The sequence below is a fragment of the Entelurus aequoreus genome, linkage group LG06 (assembly GCF_033978785.1).
Source record: "Entelurus aequoreus isolate RoL-2023_Sb linkage group LG06, RoL_Eaeq_v1.1, whole genome shotgun sequence".
In the NCBI taxonomy this organism is placed as follows: Eukaryota; Metazoa; Chordata; class Actinopteri; order Syngnathiformes; family Syngnathidae; genus Entelurus; species Entelurus aequoreus.
The window spans coordinates 7,495,663-7,521,791 of record NC_084736.1 but is presented as its reverse complement, the minus strand read 5'-3'; the positions used below and the strand labels follow the sequence as shown (position 1 = coordinate 7,521,791).

General features: G+C 39.2%; 1 protein-coding gene across 4 annotated transcripts in view; it reads left to right on the top strand.

Moving 5' to 3' along the window:
* The window catches only part of pbx4 (pre-B-cell leukemia transcription factor 4), a 78,863-nt gene that overhangs the window by 7,137 nt on the left and 45,597 nt on the right, over nt 1-26,129 (top strand). For 2 of the 4 annotated variants that reach the window (XM_062049925.1, XM_062049927.1), the window contains exons 2-3: nt 13,388-13,501; nt 18,130-18,203. In XM_062049925.1, the coding sequence (XP_061905909.1) occupies nt 13,388-13,501; nt 18,130-18,203 (188 nt within the window). The remainder of the gene's footprint in view (nt 1-13,387; nt 13,502-18,129; nt 18,204-26,129) is intronic. The other 2 variants (XM_062049926.1, XM_062049928.1) reach the window with 1 other exon arrangement.

Below are 26,129 nucleotides of genomic sequence, written 5' to 3'. Positions count from 1 at the left end.
TTTCCTCACTTAATGTTTGCATCACAGACATTCTTGTCTTTGGTTATTAATATTACCATTGAAGGGGAATGGATATATGTATATATGCCAGCAGTGAGCAAATTTGGACACGCTCGTGTGCCATGTGGCCCAGGGAGCATAAGGTCATCTTTCAGATAAAACCTCGCCATTTCAACAATAGGAAGGCGTCCACTTGCGAGACCGTGGCCACAGTGGGATGTGTCATTAGCTAGTGATTTTCCACCCAACATTTGACCACCTGGTTCTCTTAATTAATTCACTCCCCTTTCACTCCCTCCCTCCCTGGTGTTCATCCTTTTCATTGTGTGCTGGGTGCAATCAATTCTCCTATAATGTGTACGCGAGTGCAGCTGTCCGCAAATCGAGTTTCTATTAATGAGATGGTGTTGAAGGGGGAGGAATAATGCTGTATGGCACAAACGCACGCTGGTGTGGTTTTTTTGGTACATTTGCTTACGCACAAATTTGAGAACCTTTTTGTTGTTGTTGTTGTTTTGCTTCTATATACTTATTATACACGCGTCACACTGAATGGTAGTGTTTGGATTTCTGGAGGGGACTCGCAGTAATGTATGTAACAAGCTAAACAGGTTACAAATATATGCAAGCAAAGGTGTGTCTGCAACAGGCGTACACTTCATAAATTAGTGCTCTAAACTCTCAGTGGTCTGCAGAATAAGGTCCCGCTTCATATAACTTAACTCTGACATTTCTAATGTGCAGACTCTTTACCCCAAAAAAGGTAATTTCATTCAGTTTGATTAGATGTTTATCCACAGAACATTTTTTTGAGGTGACAGCCTGTTAACTTGCCTCTCTGCTTGAGTGTGTAAAATAAATAAAAAAACACATCCATTTTTTTTTTTGGTGTGTTCCATTTACCTTGGAAGCTGGATGTCGGAGCTGAGAACGACGTCACAGCCGAGTTGTGAGCGTCCCAGTTCCGAGGTCAGAAATTGAGATAACGCTATAATTGTGCCTGCCTTGTCTAAATACTAAGGGTGTAACGGTACACAAAAATTTCGGTTCGGTACGTACCTCGGTTTAGAGGTCGCGGTTCGGTTAATTTTCGGTACAGTAAGAAAACAACAAAATATAAATTTTTTGGTTATTTATTTACCAGATTTGTAAACAATGGCTGTATCCTTTTAACATTGGGAACACTATAATAATTCTTCCCAAAAATAGAAATAGCTGTGTGTGTGATGGATGTGAGCCACCACTAGGCTGATCAGTGCAACAGCAGGCAGTCATGAATGCTAAGCATAACAATAACCTACAGTGTTTCCCTCACATTCATTTATTTGTGGCGGCCCGCCACGAAAGAATTACGTCCGCCACAAATAAAATTTAAAAAAAATATATATATATATATATATTTTTTTTTTGGCCTGTCCAGCTTCTCAGGCAAATCATATAGTTGATGTAGATGCCCATATAGGCTGTTCAGATTTACTTTACAAAAGAGAAGTGTAGGATACTTCTCATGTTGCCTTATTTGTATTTGACCACTACTGTTTTCTGTTTATTTGTTACTGACTGTGGCAGGACACCTCTGCCTCTGTTTCACTTTATGTTGCTGGTAAATAATATGGTTGTAGTAGTAGGCTAAAGTTAAATTATTTAGTATGCACTAATTAAAGGGGCAGAGCTTTAGGAGACATTTTAGCCTTTATATTTTATAAGATATATTTTTTGTAAGAACCACAATTAATAAATATATTTCAGTGAATAACTTATTGTTCAAATCTGTATATAAATATGTACATAAAGTGTTGTAATTATATTGTAAAATGGATGTATGGATGGACGTTTAAAACAAAACTGTTATTATTAATTAGTAAGTATACATTTTTTGAGCCTTTTTAGAGAAAATCATATCATTGTAGTAAATTATGCAAATTACTCGATGATGTCATGGTGACCACGCCCCGACCGCCACCGGTATCTTGGCAGTTTGTGGGAAACACTGACATACATATACACACAGGGTCCATTGCCAGGGTTAATGTGGTCAACATATATAAAATAAAAACTAAATAAGATAAGGCTCAGAATGGTTTCTTAACAAAACCTTTCTACATATAAAGTGCTTTTTTGGATTGATTGATTGATTGATACTTTTATTAGTAGATTGCACTGTACACTACATATTCCGTACAATTGACCACTAAATGGTAACACCCGAATAAGTTTTTCAACTTGTTTAAGTCGGGGTCCATGTTAATCAACATTAAACTGCCTCAAGTTGTTGCTCAGATTAAATAAAATGAAAAAACTTTTCTTTTACATATAAAAAGTGCAACATTAAACAGTTTCAAGTCAACTCAGCCTCAGATTAACTTTTCTTTCCCCCCCCAGCCTTTAACCCTGGTGACTTTCACTCAATCTTCATGTTTTTTGCCAGAAAAATCAGTTTATCCACATTGTCTGCAGAAAGAAGAAGTGGGTCAAAATCTAGTTTTTAATGCAATACGGTCTTAAATCTGCTGCTATAAAAACATTTGTTACTGCTTTAGCCTTGCCTGACTCGCCGAGGAGAGGCTGCTTGAAAGCGGTGTTTGCACGACGCTCGTCTTTTTCTTCGTTGAAGCGATGTTTACTTGGGGGTGGTGACGCTTCAAATGGATTAGCATGTTTGACGTGTTGCCAGAAGCATACCCTACCGCTGCTGAACAATGTCGGCAAACCGCTTTCGCGTTGTTTTCGTAGCCCGGTCGCTGCTAGCATGCCGTGTGTTGCGCCTCGGTGTGCATTGTTTACACAACGTGCGGCACGCTACTTAATATGTCCGTGTGGAAACTCGTTCGGTACACCTCCGAACCGAACCAAAACCCCCGTACCGAAACGGTTCAATACAAATACACGTACCGTTACACCCTTACTAAATACAAATAACCTATGGGAAAATATGCACTCTTTCTTTTACCTTTAAACACAGTGGATGAAGAGGAATTCAGACGTTATTGCTCGCAATGTAGAATGTAAAAACCACATGAAATAAATGTAGCCTACACTACAGTAACGTTACCATGTATAAACGGTCCACTATACATTGTAGATGGCTGATTTAGTGCAACAAAAACTAATCAGGAGTTGGGCTGGGCTATATCAAGTTTGTAAGATATATCGATATATTTTTAAACAACATAGGAATTAAGAAAATATTGTAATATCGATCTAATTTATTTTAACTTTAAAATGACCAAATGCCGCTTATTTGTTGTGTTCCTTGTTCTTCCCCCTCCATGGGCTACTAAACCCCTCCCCTTCCTCCTTCCAAGCACATACAAGAACATCCATGATTGGTTGGTTGTTTACTATGATGAGTCACGATTGGTTAGGGACAGGCCAATCAGAGGCAAGATAGGGCGGGTCATCGAACCAGGAAAGGAAATCACAAAGCTTGCCTGCAGATGTATTTTTTTTATCTGAGTTTGATACATTTTGTATTATTTGCACAGCTATGTTATTTATTTTACGTAGAAATAATATTTTTGTATTTTATTTATGTTATGTAATTCTGTGCTACTTAAACAGTTTATTTTCTGTGCTGTTAGTACCCATCTTGACTAACTGGGTTAATAAAAGTGCCACTGACTGTTTACAGTACAGTTGTCATTCACTTCAATTTCACTGAATATCGCTCAAAAATGAATATCTTTATATGTATACTTTCACCGAAAAACATATTGCGATATATATCGAGTTTAAGTATGATTGGCACCACTAAAACTGGCCCTTGTGTGTGAATGTTGTCGGTCTATCTGTGTTGGCCCTGTGATGAGGTGGCAACTTGTTCAGGGTGTTCCGCCCGAATGTAGCTGATAGGCTCCAGCATCCCCCGCGACCCCGAAAGGGACAAGCGGTAGAAAATGGATGGATGGAGTTTAAGTAAAAATATATTGAGATATACTTTTTCGTCCATATCGCACAGCTCTAATCAGGAGTGCTAATAACAAATGTTTTATTATTGTTTACATTCAGAGCAGCCATCTTTGAAGCCGACTCGGGTGTGGTGAGAATGCTCCGACTTTCCGAGTAGGGAATCCGACCTCGAGATGCGACCCACTTGAAACTTCCGACTAAGAACCCGTAAAATTCCGACTTCCCAGTACAAATGCAACGCACCATTATTGTTGTTTGTTCTGATATAATGTAGGGCTGCAACTAACAACTAATTTGATAATCGATTAAGCTGTTGATTATTACTTCGATTAATAATCGGATAAAAGAGACAAACCACATTTCTATCCTTTCCAGTATTTTATTGGGAAAAAAACAGCAAACTGGCACTATACTTATTTTGATTATGGTTTCTCAGCTGTTTGTAAATGTTGCAGTTTATAAATAAAGGTTTATTTAAAAAAAAAATTTGCCTCTGCGCATAGCATAGATCCAACGAATCGATGACTAAATTAATCGCCAACTATTTTTATAATCGATTAGTTGTTGCAGCCCTAATATAATGTTGCGCCAGGGAGTCTAGGGCTTTAAGCCAGCAGTTTTCAAAGACAATATTACTTCATTGGAGGTGCAGAAGCTTGAGAAAAATAAAATGTTTTCCACCCAAAACTTCCAACAGAGCGGCCTCCAACTTTGATCACTAATCCGTGGGGTTGTACAGTATACCGGTACTAATAAAGTAACCGCGGTACTAATGATAAAAAAAAAGGGTACCATACTCCCTCTGAATAATATAATTCTTTTTTTTTTTAAACGAACATAACGGCATCGGCACATTGTGACATTGCTGGTAAAATGAGCAGAGGCACGTGTTAGGCAATGCACATGCACAGTGTTCTTACAAGCAGACACAGTGTGGAAACATAAGAGGGAGAATAGATGCATTTTGCAAAAAATAAACTAACCATAAATATGAAGCTTTAAACACTAAAGCGCTGCTCTCCAAGCGGTGCTTCAAAACATGGCTAGCTAGGTAGCGGCTTACGCCTATCCGCAGTCGGCAGTATTTTAGCTACTTCTTAATTACTAATCCTTGCCTCCATGGCGACAACCGAAGTACATTTTTTTACAAATATCATCCCCACAGGACGAGGTATAGCTAAACATGTTACACCACACACCGTAAGAGGATACAGTAGCTAACCGCTAACATCAAGCTCGCGCTCCTGAATTTAAACAAATGCCACGGGTGGATCTACACAGACATCGACTGTAACGATACCAAGTACATACAGTTACATACTAGATCAGGGGTCGGCAACCCAAAATGTTGAAAGAGCCATATTGGACCAAAAATACAAAAACAAATCTGTCTGGAGCCGCAAGAAATTAAAAGCCATATTACATGTGTCATGAGATATACATTTAATTAAGAGGACTTAAAGGAAACTAAATGACCTCAAATATACCTACAAATGAGGCATAATGATGCAATATTATTGTACATATCGCTAGCCTAAATAGCATGTTAGCATCGATTAGCTTGCAGTCATGCAGTGACCAAATATGTCTGATTAGCACTCCACACAAGTCAATAACATCAACAAAACTCACCTTTGTGCACTCATGCACAACGTTAAAAGTGTGCTGGACAAAATGAGACAGAAAAAGAAGTGGCATAAAACACGTCCTAGAAAGTCGGAGAAAGTTATACATGTAAACAAACTATACGGTGAGTTCAAGGACCGCCAAAATTAGTAGGACAAAACGGCGCTCGCCAAATACTGGAAACAGTGAAGCATGTTTAATACAAACAGTGTGATTTATAACAATTAGGGAGGTTTGTGTCATGTTTGTCCTCCTACAGAAACCATACTAAAACAAAAAAATAGATTTTTTTCCCCTCATCTTTTACCATTCTTCATACATTTTTGAAAAATCTCCAGAGAGCCACTAGGGCGGCGCTAAAGAGCCGCATGCGGCTCTAGAGCCGCGGGTTGCCGACCCCTGTACTAGATAATACTACAATGATTACATCACTATTTTTTATCTTCACTAAATCTTTCGTCTTTTTTATTGTTTATAAAGTTGGGATATATGTCCCGCGACATAGAAGAACTTTAATTATGACTAGTGTATGATCCTGTAACTACTTGGTATTGGATTGATACCAACATTTGTAGTATCAGCCAAAACTTATGTAAAGTATCCAAACAACAGAAGAATAAGTGATTATTACATTTTAAAATACCGTATTTTTCGGACTATAAGTCGCAGTTTTTTTCAGGAGCGACTTATGTGTGAAATTATGAACACATTAGCGTAAAATATCAAATAATAATATTTAGCTCATTCACGTAAGAGACTAGACGTATAAGATTTCATGGGATTTAGCGATTAGGAGTGACAGATTGTTTGGTAAACGTATAGCATGTTCTATATGTTATAGTTATTTGAATGACTCTTACCATAATATGTTACGTTAACATACCAGGCACGTTCTCAGTTGGTTATTTATGTGTCATATAACGTACACTTATTCAGCCTGTTGTTCACTATTCTTTATTTATTTTAAATTGCCTTTCAAATGTCTATTCTTGCTGTTGGCTTTTATCAAATACATTTCCCGAAAAAATGCGACTTATACTTCAGTGCGACTTATGTATGTTTTTTTCCTTCTTTATTATGCATTTTCGGCCGGTGCGACTTATAGTCCGAAAAATACGGTAAGTGTAGTTATTACATGTTGAAACAGAAAGTAAGCAGATATTAACAGTAAATGAACAAGTAGATTAATAATATATTTTCTACGCTTGTCCCTTTGGCTGGGCGATATGGCAAAAAAAATGATCATGAATAATTTTTACATATCCGATCTTAATTATCGCAATAATTAAAAAAAAAATTTAAAGTTTGATTGTCCCATGCAGGATTATAGCGAGTACCGTTGTATCCCTACTGATTACTACTGCAGTATCTTTCCGCCATGTAAGATATGCTCACAGCTGACAACATATGTAAAATTGTGCTTACGGTACAAGTACTGTACCTCGGTTTTAAGGCCATGGTTTTTCTTCTTTTTTGGTACATTTTGTGGGAGTTAAGACAACCTTTTTTTCCCCTTTCAAAATGATTTTGTTATTTTGGTTGTCATCAAAAAGGGCATTCTGCAGTAAACACAGTATCAGTGGTATACTGAATATTTCAATACTTTTACTTCAAGTTAACATTTACTAAACAACACTTTCAAATGGTGAATTATTATTTGTATACCTGAATTACTTGTATACAGTCACGATAAAAAGTTTACATACACTTGTGAAGAACATAATGTCATGGCTGTCTTGAGTTTCCAATACTTTCTACAACTCTTATTTTTTTGTGATAGAGTGATTGGAGCACATACTTGTTGATCACAAAAAACATTCATGAAGTTTGGTTTTTTAAGAATTTATTATGGGTCTACTGAAAATGTGACTAAATGTGCTGGGTCAAAAGTATACATACAGCAATGTTAATATTTGCTTACATGTGCCTTGGCAAGTTTACCTGCAATAAGGCGCTTTTGGTAGCCATCCACAAGCTTCTGCTGGAATTTTTGACCACTCCTCTTGACAAAATTGGTGCAGTTCAGCTAAATTTGTTGGTTTTCTGACATGGACTTGTTTCTTCAGCATTGTCCACACGTTTAAGTCAGGACTTTGGGAAGGCCATTCTAAAACCTTCACTCTAGCCTGATTTAGCCATTCCTTTACCACTTTTGATGTGTGTTTGGGGTCATTGTCCTGTTGGAACACCCAACTGCGCCCAAGACACAACCTCCGGGCTGATAATTTTAGCTTGTCCTGAAGAATTTGGAGGTAATCCTCATTTTTCATTGTCCTATTTAAAGCACCAGTTCCATTGGCAGCAAAACAGGCCCAGAGCAAAATACTACCACTACCATGCTTGACAGTAGGTGTGGTGTTCCTGGGATTAAAGGCCTCACTTTTTCTCCTCCAAACATTTTGCTGGGTATTGTGGCCAAACAGTTCAATTTTTGTTTCCTCTGACCACAGAACTTTCCTCCAGAAGATTTTATCTTTGTCCATTTGATGTCAGATGAAACAAAAATTTAGCTCTTTGGCCACAATAGACCCATAATAAATGCATAAAAGAACCAAACTTCATGAATGTTTTTTGTGACCAACAAGTATGTGCTCCAATCACTCTATCACAAAAAAATATGAGTTGTAGAAATTATTGGAAACTCAAGACAGCCATGACATTATGTTCTTTACAAGTGTATGTAAACATTTGACCACGACTGTACATTAGTGCTTCTCGCCAGTGCTTTGGTACTCAAATACTGTAGCATACATTGAATAAAATTACATTAAAGTGCAGTTTAAATTGTAGGTACTGTAAAATAATGTGTATTAACACACAAAACAAGTTGAATGATTATTCAGGAACAAAATGTTTTTTTTGTGTTGTCCTTCAGGTTCTATGCTAGTGTTAGTCATATTTCTTTATTTTGTTATTATGGGCTGCACTTCCAGCTGTGTAAGGGGACGAGGCACAACGCTGATTGAACATTAATTACGTCGTGACGAGCCTGACTTTCACGACGGTGGAATGGGAGGTCGCGCGCACACACACTTCCACAAAAACGCACGCAAACGTACACAAACAGACACACACAGGATCACAGTCAATAAAGGAGGATTGTTCCGTGCAGGATTATACCGAGCATCGTCTGTTTGCTACTGCGGTAACTTCTAACAGACTTTTCCGCCATGGTTGATTGAGGAAATGCTAACAGCTGACCACTGTGATCGAACTCAAATTAATCACGATCATATAATCGCCCAGCCCTACTTGTCCCTCATAATTTGGACAAAATAATACAATGAATGGATTACTGCAGGCGTCAGCAGCCAAATTAGGAGCCTTTGTAGTCTGTTTGCTTACTTACTACCAAAAGAGATGCTGTCTACTTTTATTTTATGAAAAACTTGTTCTTTGATTGCAATAAGAAACGTATATCAATCATAAAAATAAAATAAAGAATCATTTTTTGTGGTGCCCTTTATTTAGAAAAATATCGACATACATTTTGGTACCATTACCAAAATATTGACAACTCTACGACACTGTAAATATTTCCATTGGAAATTCACAGCAAATACTGGCTAATAGGGGTGTAACGGTACGTGTATTTGTATTGAACCGTTTCGGTACGGGGGTTCCGGTTCGGTTCGGAGGTGTACCGAACGAGTTTCCACACGGACATATTAAGTAGGGTAACGCACGTTGTGTAAACAATGCACAACACACGGCATGCTAGCAGCTAACGGGCTACGATAGACTGACCATACGTCCTCTTTTCACCGGACATGTCCTCTTTTGCGGAGTTGTCAGGGCGGAGTTTCTTAAATGCCTCACATGTCCGGCATTTTGAGTTAGGGTTGCGTGTATTTTCAATGTACGTTCAGGGTTAAGAAGGGGTTAAAAACAAAACAAATTGTGCGCGCAGCAGCATTGGTGAGGGAGGGGCAGAGAGAGAGAGAGTTATGATAAACGCGCGTGCGTCCCCAGGCTCTGCTTTTTATCCATAGATTTATCAGATTTTATTTTTTATTATCTATAGCAGGGGTGTCAAAAGTGTGCCCCGGAGGCCATTTGCGGCCCGCAGCTAATGTTTTTTAATGGCCTACGGCACATTCTAAAAATACTATTAAAATAAACAAAAACATGTGTTGGCCCTGCGATGAGGTGGCGACTTGTCCAGGGTGTACCCCGCCTTCCGCCCGCTTGTAGCTGAGATAGGCTCCAGCGCCCCCCGCGACCCCAAAAGGGATAAGCGGTAGAAAATGGATGGATGGATGGATAACAAAAGTGAAATAAAAAAGCTTAAAGGTGAAATGTAATTTAGAAAAAGTTGCAATGTTGACTAATAAAACAAAGCTGTTTTTTTTCTTTCAAACTGTCATTGCTGAAAACATAATATTGAATCAAAATCAATGTTATTATGAATTATTGACCTATCCAAGGTTCCCATTACTTCACATCAAATATTCCACTAAGAAAAATATTTTTGGAAGATTTTGCAAATTTGGTAAATAACCCCAAAATTTATATTTTGTTGTTTTCTGACTGTACCGATAATGAACCGAACCGTGACCTCTAAACCGAGGTACGTACCGAACCGAAATTTTTGTGTACCGTCACACCCCTACTGGCTAATAATCACATTACTTTCACATTACAGTAATTCACTGTAAAATACTATCTTTACAGCTTTGTACTGTAACTACAGAGCTGTGATTTTTCAGTTAATTACAATAATTGTATTGTTGATTATAATAACATATCTGCATGTTGTATTTTTATTTTTGACTTACTCTCTCCTTTTAACAACCTACTGCCACATTCTGTACAAGAGTGCAATGTAGTCTACGGAGATTGAGTTTACAGTAAGTTGTGGTGCTAATACTGAACTATTATTACAGTATTTTATTGTGAAGTAACTGTTAATTGCTGTAAATTATAAGTGTTTCTCCATTTTTAGTCATTTGTTGTAATGTTGCAGTAAATTTATATCACTGTATTTTACTGTGAAAGCCTGATGAACGTTAAACGTGTGTGAGAGCTAATTTGTGCAAAATAAAGTAGAGTTGAGCTGTCTGTTTTTAATTTTTATGCTCCTGAGAACCAGCATCTTTGTTGATGGTGTCTTTAGTCAGAATTACAATGTTTGTGAAATGTATATAGCCCTCCTATGCATGTCTGCAAATGTCCACTGCAGAGTACGCCGGTTCAAAGAAGGTCTGTCAACATTTAAAATTGTACTCTACAATGCAGTCAAACAGAAGTTGTTGTTTTATGCTATTTAAGTTAAGTTAAAGTACCAATGATTGTCACACACACCAGGTGTGGTGAAATTTGTCCTCTGCATTTGACCCATCCCCTCGTTCACCCCCTGGGAGGTGAGGGGAGCAGTGGGCAGCAGCAGTGCCGCGCCCGGGAATCATTTTTGGTGATTTAACCTCCAATTCCAACCCTTGATGCTGAGTGCCAAGCAGGGAGGTAGTGGGTCACATTTTTATAGTCTTTGGTATGATTCGGCCGGGGTTTGAACTCACAACCTACCGATCTCAGGGCGGACACTCTAACCACTAGGCCACTAGTGGTTATTTGTTGTCAAATAGAAGCAAAATGTCTGAATTGAACAATTTTTAAAATATTTTTTTACCCTTTTAGTGAGCTACTTAAACTCAGTTGGCTAACTCACAAGCTACCTATAGGAGACCCCTGTTTTTCTAAGCGTACTCCAGGTGTATTAATTGCCATAACGACTCGATGTTCAAGATCGCACGCACACAAAATATAGTCTAATGCAGGCCTGGGCAAATTAAGGCCCGGGGGCCACATGCGGCCCGCTGAGCTTTTCAATCTGGCCCGCCGCACATTCTCAAATAATTTTTTTAGATGTTTAAGATGGAAACTGTAGCTGCCATTATGATGTGCAGTCATGTTTTCTAATGACCGTAAGTCTTGAACTATACAAAGTATATCAATGGTTGGAATCTGCGCTTATGGATGATATACCAGTTACTATGGTAATCTACGTCACAGCAGCTCAGACGAGGCACCAAGCAGTGTGGGCGGGAAGCGTTTCCACAGACGCGGAAGGAGATTTTTTACAACAAAGTTCTAAAGCTTAGTGATGTATAGAATAGAATAGAATAGAATAGAATAGAATAGAATAGAATAGAAAGTACTTTATTGATCCCTGGGGGGAATTCAGCAACTATCAGATATATCAGATTGTAGGTGGGTTTATTTTGTACCCTTTGCGTTCATATTTCACTGTTTGTTGCATTTTTGTTGCGTTTCACTTGATTGTAAAATATGTCGATCGAAAGGGGGTGTGACGTTCATATTTTGTCAATATTCAGTGATTTATCGTTCATAGAAAAATGTGAAATTCCATTACGTTTTTTAAGGCGGTCTGTCATAACGTTTTTAGCATTCAATCAGACATTATTGTGAGGTTTTGTATTAGTGTTCCTAAAAATAGATATACCGGCCCCCAGACACGGTTTTTTCTCTAAATGTGGCCCCCGAGTCAAAATAATTGCCCAGGCCTGGTCTAATGTGTTCTTCTTAGAGGGGAGGCTTTGCCACTGTGCCACACTTCAGTTTTTGGGCCTAAACCAGAAAATACAAATGATGTCCAATATTAAGCGATGTTTTCTTAAACATGGTTATGCCATCGACGTCTTATTTTCGCCTGTTTTTTTCCCCAATTACAAAATTAAACGTTTATGTCTCAGTAAGTCTGCAAACCCCCGCTGTATTCACCACATAAATGGAGATATTTTATTGTTTTTTATTTTGAAAACGTGTGCTCTGTAATAACGGGATTTTATGGACTCCAACGACCGCGTTATGTTACATTTTGAGTGTATCTATAAAGATACTAGGGATGTAACGATATGAAAACATTTCATATCATGGTTATCGTGACCAAAATTATCATGATCGTTATCGCGGAATTGTTTAATATACACAAAAAAGTACTCTATATACACACTATTTTTTGACCAATTTTTTTTATGACTAAAAAAATTGACACACTGTTAACAAACTGACTATTTTGCATGTTTTGTTTGGATAATGTCTTAGTATTTTTATCTGTTTAATGGCTAAGCTTTTATTGTTTTACATTTTAGTTTTTACTGTAGCACTTTAATATTTATGTTTATATTTATATTTGGGTAACAAATTATATCTTTTTTTTTTTTTTTTCTGACGGGCGTTGTAGCATCCCTCTCCGTTCAGCTATCCTTTCACTTACCGTAAAAACATCTCCGTCTCATATTCTTCTCAGGAAAGAACAATTACTGTTCGAAGAGAGCACAGCTTGTAGGTCCGATGTGCACAATTTGATATTTTAGTGGCTCAGACAGCAATGTTTTTATCGTTAGTTTTGATTGGGGTATGTCGTTTCTTAATGGGGAAAGACGTTAAGGTCTCTTTTTTCATGTTCGCATTTAAGCTGGCGCTAGTCAGTCCGTTGGTTTTATCAAGGTGCAGTTATCACAGATTTTCGATCATTTTCATTTAAAACTATAATTAGTGCGAGTTTGACCGTGGTTATCGTTAATAACGTTACATTCCTAAAAGATACTGATCCAAATTAGGATTGTTCAGGAGGTCTGCTAAATGCACAACTGTATGGTTGCCGTCGGCTTAATAATGTTTTGGTCCGTCACACATCCATTCCTCAGTCCTGATCTACAAACGACCGCGTGACGACATGACACTCCTGTTGTGGAGGGTGTGCTGAGAATGGGGTAGCGGTCAGGGCAGTGCTGCAGAGTGCCCCTTCCTGCACACCCTGCCCCTGCCTTGCCCTGCCCTCATCCTCTCCCACCCACCACCCCAACCCCTCCTGTCGCCATATGTTTAGATGCTGGCCAGAGGATTCGCCGGCGCATTGGGGTGGATCAGACGACCCCACAGAGGGAGGGAGAGCAGGGGGGGGCATGGCAGGGGGTGGCCTGCCAGTCAACTTCCAGTACAGGTCAGTACAGGACCGCATGAGCAACCTCCCTCTCCCCCTCCTGCTCATACCCTCCATTCTGATGGCCGCCCTCCCCCCAACTCAAATCCAGCCGTGATGCATTTAGCGCCACGTGCAAAACTTTTTAAATAATCCGCCTCCATCCTCGCACATTGAGGCAGGATTCTGAGGCATGTTGTTCAGGCTGGACAATGTAGTCCCCTCATTAACAGTGCCATGGACTTTCACTACTGGAATTGGTGTTGTGGTCAGGTGGAGCCAAATCATATTCATTTCTGGTTTTCTTTACAAAAATAACTATCTTGTTTCATTTCATTCAGTCCATGCTCATCAGAACCAATCTTGTACTGTACTCTTGTCTTTCATGTAAACACCACCCACAGAATATACAGTACTGGCCAAAAGTTGGGACACGCCTTCTCATTCAATGGGTTTTCTTTATTTTCATGACTATTTACTAGAGGTGTAACGGTACGTGTATTTGTATTGAACCGTTTCGGTACGGGGGTTCCGGTTCGGTTCGGAGGTGTACCGAACGAGTTTCCACACGGACATATTAAGTAGCGTAACGCACGTTGTATAAACAATGCACAACACACGGCATGCTAGCAGCTAACGGGCTAGGATAGACTGACCATACGTCCTCTTTTCACCGGACATGTCCTCTTTTGCGGAGCTGTCAGGGCGGAGTTTCTTAAATGCCTCAAATGTCCGGCATTTTGAGTGCGGGTTGCGTGTATTTTCAATGTACGTTCAGGGTTAAGAAGGGGTTAAAAACAAAACAAATTGTGCGCGCAGCGGCATTGGTGAGGGAGTGGCAGAGACAGAGAGAGAGAGAGAGTTATGATAAACACGCATGCGTCGCCAGGCTCTGCTTTTTATCCATAGATTTATCACATTTAATTTTTTATTATCTATTGCAGGGGTGTCAAAAGTGTACTCCGGAGGCCATTTGCGGCCCACAGCTAATGTTTTAAAGGCCCACGGCACATTCTAAAAATACTATTAAAATAAACAAAAACATAACAAAAGTGAAATAAAAAAGCTTAAAGGTTAAATGTAATTTACGAAAAGTTGCGATGTTGACTAATAAAACAAAGCTGTTTTTTTTCTTTCAAACTGTCATTGCTCAAAACATAATATTGAATCAAAATCAATGTTATCATGAATTATTGACCTATCCAAGGTTCCGATTACTTCACATCAAATATTCCACTAAGAAAAATATTTTTGGTGGAAGATTTTGCAAATTTGGTAAATAAATAACCCAAAAATTTATATTTTGTTGTTTTCTTACTGTACCGAAAATGAACCGAACCGTGACCTCTAAACCGAGGTACGTACCGAACCGACATTTTTGTGTACCGTTACACTCCTACTATTTACATTAAAGATTGTCACATCAAAACTATGAATGAACACATGTGGAGTTATGTACTTAACAAAAAAGGTGAAATAACTGAAATCATGTTTTATATTCTAGCTTTGCACACTCTTGGCATTCTCTCAATGAGCTTCAAGCACACCTGTGAAGTGAAAACCATTTCAGATGACTACCTCTTGAAGCTCATCGAGAGAATGCCAAGAGCGTGCGAAAAAGTAATCAGCGCAAAGGGTGCCTATTTTGAAGAAACTAGAACATAAAACATGTTTTCAGTTATTTCCCCTTTTTTTGTTAAGTACATAACTCCACATGTGTTCATTCATAGTTTTGATGTGCCAATCTACAATGTAAATAGTCATGGAAATAAAGACAACGCATTGAATGAGGAGAAGGTGTGTCCAAACTTTTGGCCTGTACTGTTTATGCTGCATATATATTATATACACTTCCCGTTGTTGTGTCATAATAGGCTTGTGTTAACTCCAGCACAAGTCAAATGGCGTCTTTCTATTTCAACAGTGTTTGCACGTAATGAAATCCACCGAGGTAGTTAAATAAATTACATGCTTAGTTAATGCTTTTTTTAAAATGGGAAATTAATTAGCTGTGTGCCTAACCTGCTTCTATTAAAGTCAACACTAACTGTTGCAGTACAGCACCCAGCCTAAAGGTTTCATTGTTTTGCAGCAGATTAAATAAAGTGGTAATACATTTTTCTAGGGATGCGCTGATCAATTGGCCACTCATCAGTATTGGACGATTCTCACAAAAACACACGTGATCGCCATTGCCGATTTATGCATTTTGCTGCCAATCATAAATGCAGATCCCCTTTGCCTCCATACACAGTGTGGAGCCCCTCCCCTAAGCTGATGATAATCACCTTCAATACGGAAAATCAACTGCATTTCTTTGCATCTTTTGTATCATAATCATGTATCATACATCGGGGTGTAACGGTACACAAAAATTCCGGTTCGGTACGTACCTCGGTTTAGAGGTCACGGTTCGGTTCATTTTCTGTACTGTAAGAAAACAACAAAATATACATTTTGGGGTTATTTATTTACCAAATTTGCAAAATCTTCCACCAAAAACATTTTTCTTAGTGGAATATTTTATGTGAAGTAATCGGAACATTGGATAGGTCAATAATTCATAATAACATTGATTTTGATTCAATATTATGTTTTGAGCAATGACAGTTTGAAAGAAGAAAAAAACAGCTTTGTTTTATTAGTCAACAGTGCAACTTTTTCTAAATTACACTTAACCTTTAAGCTTTTTTATTTCACTTTTGTTATGTTTTTGTTTATTTTAATAGTATAATGTGCCGTGGGCCTTTAAAACTTTAGCTGTGGGCCGCAAATGGCCTCCGGGGCACACTTTTGACACCCCTGCTATAGATAATAAAAAATAAAATCTGATAAATCTATGGATAAAAAGCAGAGCCTGGCGACGCATGCGCGTTTATCATAACTCTCTCTCTTCCCCTCCCTCACCAATGCTGCTGCGCGCACAATTTGTTTTGTTTTTAACCCCTTCTTAACCCTGAACGTACAGTACATTGAAAATACACGCAACCCTAACTCAAAATGCCGGACATTTGAGGCATTTAAGAAACTCCGCCCTGACAGCTCCGCAAAAGAGGAGATGTCCGGTGAAAAGAGGACGTATGGTCAGTCTATCGTAGCCCGTTAGCTGCTAGCATGCCATGTGTTGTGTCTCGGTGTGCATTGTTTACACAACGTGCGTTACGCTACTTAGTATGTCCGTGTGGAAACTTGTTCGGTACACCTCCGAACCGAACCGGAACCCCCGTACCGAAACGGTTCGATACAAATACACGTACCGTTAGACCCCTAATCATACACGTTACACAATGAGGAAGAGCATAAGGAACTAGTATAAATATGGCGTCGATATTGTTAAACTGTTAATAGCGCTCACCATGTATATTAAAAAATTTACAGTTAATACATGTGACTGGTGTCGGCTTATCTCACTCGCAGATGATTGGAATCGCCAGCATAAAACCCTGACCGGAACTTCCTTACATTTTTTCCACACAAAATAATGCCACTCCAATTAATATGTTACAGACTATTACAAACTATTGACACAAAACACATTTCAAAAAGTATAATTATAGTTCAACAAGCAGTTTACAATGCAAAATTCATAAACGGGACTCATTAAACAGATAAATGAATATTTACCATCAATTTTACCTTTTATTGAAGACTTTTGTTGGTGAAGACGGTGATGAGCGGATGGGAGTGGAGAGCCCCACGATGCCTCCTTTTTACTTTGCTACAAGTTAAGAGTGTTTCTCACCTTCTTTATCATGCACTTGCAGATTACGTTGGCCCTACGGTGGCTTATTTTGCAACTGCACTCACTAAAAAAAAACACCGGCTGAGTCACCAACACGTAGGATTCTTCGTTAGGGCACCCAATTGTACCGAATGACTCAATTGTACTAAATAACTCTTTCTTTTTTTTTTTTTACACACACAATGTTTGGCCGTACGATAACTGAGATGGAATATGAAAACTGGGGCAAACTTTTAGGAAAACAATTCGCCGAAAAGTGAGGCGTACGAAAATCACTGTAAAGTATTAAGTGTTTGTTTATATTTGAGCCAGACAAAGGAGGGGGCTCCAACCAATCGCCAAACCCCATTACACCCCCCTCCTTTTTTTTTTTTTCTAACTTCAAGTCACATGTGGAGAAGAATTATGTGGCTGTTGGTGCTGACTATAAGTTTTAGTTAAAAAAAAAAAAGATTATAAACACATCTGTGCTCTGGTGTGCAAGTCACTCTGGTGACTCAAGCTCAACATTTTCTGATTCCTAGCGGGCTGCTTAACAACAACAGTTACACAACGTGCAAAGTAGAACCAGGAGTTACAACTATCTAACTCATTACAACTCTTTGCTATTACTCCGCCTCACAGTGCTAATAATCCAAATGACATCATACTTTTTTTTTTTTTCCACGGAAAGAGATACTTCTGCAGTGACAGACGAGGCATTTCCTATGGAGAATGCCTTGAAGCCGTGTTTTGCTCGACGCTTTGAAACACTCGCACATACAGCGCTAGCATAGAGGAAGTTTTAAGAAGAGGGAGACGTGGAACAACTTGAGATGGAGGCTCTTTTTTTTTTCCTTTTTTTATTGTGTTTCCTGCACACGTTCACCCACACCCCCTTTCTGATTCCCTCTTCTGTCTCTTGCAGGAAGCATGCCCTGAACTGTCACAGAATGAAGCCAGCCCTGTTCAGTGTTCTCTGTGAGATCAAAGAGAAGACAGGTGAGTTTCTACTTTGCTCATTTCCTCTTTTTTTTGTATTCTGCACTCTGCACAGCTTGGGAGTCTTGCGAGGTAGTGTGGCGCCTTTTTCCTGCAATAATGGCTTCCTCCATGCAAAGTTACTTCCTTATTGGCCCAACAGAATTGGTGGGATATTGCCGTATTTTTCGGACTACAAGTCGCAGTTTTTTTCATAGTTTGGCCGGGGGTGCGACTTATACTCAGGAGCGACTTATGTGTGAAATTGTTAACACATTACTGTAAAATATCAATTACCGTAATTTGCGGACTATAAGCCGCTACTTTTTCCCCTCGTTCTGGTCCCTGCGGCTTATACAACGGTGCGGCTTATTTACGGCCTGTTCTTCTCCGACATCGACGAAGAGGATTTCGGTGGTTTTAGTACGCAGGAGGAAGACGATGACACAATGATTAAAGACTGACTTTTCATATACCGGTAGGCTGGTTATTTTGATAACGTACAGGCGAGCACTTTGTATTACTTTGCACCGTTGTATTATTTGTACTCTGCACGAATGCTGTTTGCCATGTCAAAGATGTGAAAGTTTGATTGAATGATTGAAAGATTTATTGTTAATAAATGGGACGCTTTGCGTTCCCAAACAGTCATCTCTGTCCCGACAATCCCCTCCGTGGTAGCAGGAACCCCTATATACTACGGTAATTACACATCAAAACCCTGCGGCTTATAGTCGGGTGCGGCTTATATATGGAGCAATCTGTATTTTCCCCTAAATTTAGCTGGTGCGGCTTATAGTCAGGTGCGGCTTATAGTCCGGAAATTACGGTAATATTATTTAGCTCATTCACGTAAGAGACTAGACGTATAAGATTTCATTGGATTTAGCGATTAGGAGTGACAGATTGTTTTGTAAACGTTAGGGGTGTGGGAAAAAATGTATTCGAATTCGAATCGCGATTCTCACGTTGTGCGATTCAGAATTGATTCTCATTTTTTAAAAATCGATTTTTTTTTTTACATTTATTTTTTTTTACATTGTATTTTTTTTTTTTAAAATTAATCAATCTAACAAAACAATACACAGCAATACCATAACAATGCAATCCAATTCCAAAACCAAACCCGACCCAGCAACACTCAGAACTGCAATAAACAGAGCAATTGAGAGGAGACACAAACACGACACAGAACAAACCAAAAGTAGTGAAACAAAAATGAATATTATCAACAACAGTATCAATATTAGTTACAATTTCAACATAGCAGTGATTAAAAATCCCTCATTAACATTATCATTAGACATTTATAAAAATGAACAATAGTGTCACAGTGGCTTACACTTGCATCGCATCTCATAAGCTTGACAACACACTGTGTCCAATATTGTCACAAAGATAAAATAAGTCATGTTTTTGGTTCATTTAATAGTTAAAACAAATGTACATTATTGCAATCAGTTGATAAAACATTGTCCTTTACAATTATAAAAGCTTTTTACAAAAATCTACTACTCTGCTTGCATGTCAGCAGACTGGGGTAGATCCTGCTGAAATCCTATGTATTGAATGAATAGAGAATCCTTTTGAATCGGGAAAAAAATCGTTTTTGAATCGGGAATCGTGTTGAATTGAAAAAAAAATTGATTTTGAATCGATATTGAATCGAATCGTGGGACACCCAAAGATTCACAGCCCTAGCATAGCATGTTCTATATGTTATAGTTATTTGAATGACTCTTACCATAATATGTTACATTAACATACCAGGCACGTTCTCAGTTGGTTATTTATGCCTCATATAACGTACACTTATCCAGCCTGTTGTTCACTATTCTTTATGTATTTTAAATTGCCTTTTTCAAATGTCTATTCTTGGTGTTGGGTTTTATCAAATAAATGTCCCCAAAAAATGCCACTTATACTCCAGTGCGACTTATATAGGTTTTTCCCTTCTTTATTATGCATTTTCGGCCGGTGCGACTTATACTCCGGAGCGACTTATACTCCGAAAAATACGGTGATTATGTTTGTTCATTTTTGGCCAAGTTAAGTACTGGGAGCTGTTATTTCAAATAATAACTATCTCTCTTAACTACTGCCTCTGTCATTCAAATGAGTAGACTGGAAAAAAAACGGACAATTTGCACACAGGCCGCTATGAAAAGAATCCGCAGGGGTTATTGCTTCACAGTCGGTGTATTATTCCATCTCCACATGTTATTTTCTGGCGCACTCTTACGAGGTCTACACTCACACTGCAGCGTAATGCAATTATGCACTGGTAATAAATTGCTATGCATATCAATGCAGCCAAACATAGCATGTCGTGCAAAGAAATGCTCGTAACGTGGGATCTCATATAAAATGATAGAATATTATGTATTAACATACACACCTCAATGAAGGACTTGCTCGCTATTATCTTAAACGAAACCAGTTGTTTATCGCCATCTAGTTAGCTGCTCCAGTCAGATTCTAGTGCGGCTCAAAGGACGAGGCTTAGGGAGGCTGGCAGATTGATGGTTATGGTACTGTGAATGGGTGGGTTTTTGAAATACCCCCCCCCCCCCCCTCTCTCTCTTTCCCCCCCTCCCTGCCATCCTTTTTCCTGTGCATCCCCGCACTGAAATCCTCTCTTGTTCAAAGACAATTTGAAAACGCTGTGCCGCTTGTCTGTCGTGGCTCTCTGTCAATAATGTATTATTGCTCTCCAGTGATTGGAGAAAAGTATAGGATAGGCTTGAGCGAGTGGGGCAGGGTACACAGTTTCCCCGGCAACCGGTGCTCCTATTTACCCTAATGCCATTCACTTTGATTTTCACATGGAGGCTCCCAGCGAACCAGAGCGCGGGGCTCTGTTCGCACTCAAGACTGTACAAGGGAACAAATGGCAGATACACAATAGATTTATAAATATGGTAACAGTGAAATGCAGAAATATTTGGTTCGGCTTGTTAGCTGCTGGCCGTATGCCACGCGGTGCCATCTCAGCTGTGCAGTTACCTGCTTTGGCATTTCTCTGCTCCTTACAAGACCCCCCGCCCCCCTCCTGCAGGCTCCATTATGTGCTGCTGGAATGGGAATTGACTTCTTCTCAGCACTGCCTTTCGGAGGACCCAATCAGTAACCCTCTTGTAGTTCCACAGATTTTTTATGCAGTCTTTTTTATTTCCACTGACATGCACTTGTCAGCGCCTACACACACACACACACACACGCACACACTCTCTCTCGTGCACATACAGTACAAGCAAAGCAAAGGAGGATAAAAGCCATCTTTGGGTCTACTCCGACTGATTCTGTGTTGTCCTCTCCTCGCTCCCCTCTAGCTCACTCCCATTCTTGAAAGCGAAGACTCGCTTTGAACTCGGGGCTTTGATATGGTAATGTAATGGTGCTGTTGGAGGAGGGGCTGGTGGGCTGGTGGGGGAGGGGAGGTGAATTCCTCTGAGTACTGCAGTTGGTTAGATTGTTTTCATTGTAAAGGAAATGTTCTGCGCAAATGCCAGTGCCCCCTTCTGCCTTACGTCACCCCCCTGCCCCCCCAAGCCACCCGTTATTTTTCTTTTTAACCCTCAAATTAAACATGACTTGCATCTGCATGATATGTTATAGTATTTAATAGTTGATTAAAAACACACGTTGTGGGAGAAAATAGGCACCGTGTACAGAGGGAGACAGGAAATGATCAGAGTGAAGAGTTAGGGGCTTTGCTGCAACTCTGTTTTCGCTCTCATGGGTATTTTATGTAAAAATAGCTCTCAGTGCAATTTGCCAAAATCTCCCACAAGCACCACCGGCGCGACGCTCAGAAGTTTTTACATTTTAGTTTGGGCATCTTCTAGGCATTGTCTGTTTACCTTTTAAGTCCTCCTTTACGCAAACCTGTCACTCACTCTGTTCTGTCACATCCCTCCTATTACACGCGACAACACCTTATTTTTAGATGTGCTTGGCATACAGTTGTTTTTCAAAAATAATTATTCAGACTGCGTGTGAAATGTACCTTGGAGACAGTAAAGCCTATTCTAAGGATCTGCTTTCTTGCCAAACAAGTGCACTTTTTCATCAAAACACACGGCACTTAGCTTGAGTGGCCTTGTAGACCAATGCAGGTAATTAACTAATTGGAGACAAGCATTGTGCCATTTTAATCTGTAGTCAGTATGTTATATTCATATAGCCCCAATTAGATGCCAACAATAGCCCATTCATTCTACCTGTATAATTAGGGGTGTAACGGTATGTGTATTTGTATTGAACCGTTTCGGTACGGGGGTTTCGGTTCGGTTCGGAGGTGTACCGAACGAGTTTCCACATGGACATATTAAGTAGCATACCGCACGTTGTGTAAACAATGCACACCGAGGCACAACACACGGCATGCTAGCAGCTAGCTGCGACGGGGCAACGATAGACTGACCATACGTTCTGTTTTCACCGGACATGTCCTCTTTTGCGGGGCTGTCCGGGCGGAGTTTCTTAAATGCCTCAAATGTCCGGCATTTTGAGTTAGGGTTGCGTGTTTTTTCAATGTACGTTCAGGGTTTAGAAGGGGTTAAAAACAAAACAAATTGGTGAGGGAATGGCAGAGAGCGAGAGAGAGTTATGATAAACGCGAATGCGTCGCCAGGCTCTGCTTTTTATCCATAGATTTATCAGATTTAATTTTTTATTATCTATAGCAGGGGTGTCAAAAGTGTGCCCCGGAGGCCATTTGCGGCCCACAGCTAATGTTTTAAAGGCCCACGGCACATTCTAAAAATACTATTAAAATAAACAAAAACATAACAAAAGTGAAATAAAAAAACTTAAAGGTTAAATATAATTTAGAAAAAGTTGCACTGTTGACTAATAAAACAAAGCTGTTTTTTTTTTCTTTCAAACTGTCATTGCTCAAAACATAATATTGAATCAAAATCAATGTTATTATGAATTATTGACCTATCCAAGGTTCCCATTACTTCACATCAAATATTCCACTAAGAAAAATATTTTTGGTGGAAGATTTTGCAAATTTGGTAAATAAATAATCAAAAAAATGTATATTTTGTTGTTTTCTTACTGTACCGAAAATGAACCGAACTGTGACCACCTAACCGAGGTACGTACCGAACCGAAATTTTTGTATACCGTTACACCCCTATGTATAATGAATTTGCTTGCAATTTTGTTGTACAATGTACAATGACAATAAAGATATATTCTATTCTTTTCTATACAGCGGGGTAGCTTGAATCAGTGGTGTTAATATGCCAAGTTCCTTAGTAGGGTTACTACCCCCTCTGTTTGCATTAACAATCTCAGTATATTCACAGCACCCCTTGTTGTATGCATAACAATATTATTTCAGCCACCAAATGGGCCTCAATTACATGTTAATTGAATTGAAAGTTGTAAAAACACAAAACAAACTGGTTATTAACTTAAGAGTTGTTTATTCTCAGGGCAGAAGTGTGATTAGAATGTTGTTTTGAATTTCACGTTTGGGTTGTTAAAGCTGTAATGTGTAGTGGCCAACCCAAACATTACAAATAAGATAAAAAGAAGCCTTATTTTCCACTAATAATAATAATAATACTGCCGTTAGATAATGATTAGCCATGGTAGAGATATGTTGCCAAAATATTTCAGAGGTTGCCCTCTAATTTAAAGTTAATGTGTGTTTGTTTTGACAACATTGTTTAGCATCACCTGACTGCTATTAATTTTATGTCAGACCAGTGAATCACCGGCCTCATTAAAGCTGCTTAATTATTACAAGATTTAAAGAGACCAATTTAAAACGGTGCCATAAAATGTTATTGTTGTTAGGAACCTACAGGCTGTCATTATTATTATCCAGTATTTTTTTATGAAGCCTTAAAGCTGCAGTAACTCCAGCTCCTCGCCTGGACAAATGGTAGCGTTTCAATTATTTGCTGAGACTCTGCGATTTGATATTAATGCTATGCAGTGGAGCAGGATTGTATCATTGCTTTTTGAGGCATCTCAGTTGTGTTGCGTGGTGTCCTGTCACTCACTCTCTGCAGAGGAGAATGGGAAAAAAAGATGGTGTGCTGGTGGGTGGGTGGGTGGAGACAGGGGGCAGCGGTGGATGCAGGAGTGATACAAGGAGATTGATGAGGCAGTAAGAGCAGGAGTAATTACTTGATGTCCATTTCCCAAGCCGGATTGGCAGACGGCTAATATCACACAGACCCCTGGCCCTGACAGACGCACCGCAACCGCCCCCACCTCCAAAACCTCGACCGCCACCCCCCAACATAGCACCTCAACCTTCAGCCTAGGCCTAATGGTGTGTGGCCTGTGTGAGTTTCCCATGTGCTTTTATTCCTACAGGAACAAAATGCCTGTTTACAGATGGGGGCAACTTTAGCCATGTTTTCATTGGTTCATTCACTTAGTTTTGACGTGTCTTCGCGCAACTTATAAATGCCACTTAATATTTCGTAGAGACCATTTTTGTGTAAGTGTTTCGCCTACTCATCGTCACATGTCTTAATTATGTGTGCAAATACAAATGCGTTATACAAAATGTTTTTAGTCTTTGTATGGATTTCTTTAGATATGCCAATATCGACAATACACGGTATAAATGATGTACATTTGGCTGATAATAGAGCTTTTAATAATAATAATAATACATTTTATTTGGTATAGTGCTTTTCAGTGTACTCAAAGACACTTTACAGGATAAAAATTATGATATAAAACAGTTCAAAGTAATATATAATACAGGAAATATAAAAGCAGTACATAGTAAAATAAATAAAACGCTGGACATTACATTACACTGGACATAAATACTAGCATTATATTGGGATAATGCATGTTGAAGACACATTGTCCCCCAAAATTGATAGCAAAAAGGGAACAAACACAACCTCATCTCAACGTAACATTCTAGCTAGCAGCTAACGTCCCTCCGCAGTGCAAAGCCACTTCTGAGTCAGCAATCCTTGCCTCCATGGTAGCAAATTAACTTGTAAGGACGAGGAATAGCTAAACATGCTACACGACACACCTTAGGACAGACCTGGGCATTTTGCGGCCCGCGGGCCACATCCGGCCCTTTGTATGTCCCTGTCCGGCCCGCGTAAGGCCAATCCTAAATTACAAAATACATTAAAAAAAAGTATTTATGTCGAGTGTGCAATACAACGGTGCTGCTTTTGTTTTGAAAAGCGTTATTTGTATTACTTCCGTGTGGACGTATGCGCGTGCGTGATTGCGAGTGAATGTGAACAGCTGCAATCACAAATTACAAAATAACGTTGAAAAAACATCTATGTCGTGCGCGCAATACAACTGTGCTGCTTTTATTTTGAAAAGTGTTGTTTATGGGCGTATGTCCTTGTGTAACCTATGAGTGAAGGTGCACAGCGACAAGTGATGCACGGTTTACACCCGAGACGCTAAAAAGAGAAAAGTTGATGACAAATGGCATGTTTTCAACAAGACATGGACTGCCAAGCAAAGTTCCTTCTAAGGTGCGCGCCTGCGCAATTGCGCACTGCTCAAGCGTCCTCTGCACACAGCAAATATATGCCGCGCACCAAATCAAATCCCATCTGAATTCTAAACAAAATAAACACATTTATTCTGTGTAATTTTGCAATGCAACTTTGAGTGACAGTGACAACAAGCGGCCCTAACGGTGTTCGTCAACACCGTTCAATTGAACACCGTTCAATTATTGTAACGTCTATCAAGATGCTTCGAGGCCAGGAATTATATCGATCACTTTATTGAGCAAAACTGTTTATAGTAGGCCATAACCACACCAAAAACATGAGTAAAACACTTCTATCTAAAAAAACTAGTTATTTTCTGCCGTACAAACCAGGCCAAAACCAACTTGTCATCTGTCACCAACACGCATACCACTAAACCACTGGTGCGTTTATGGCCACACAAAAAGTCAGACAACTCAAACACCAC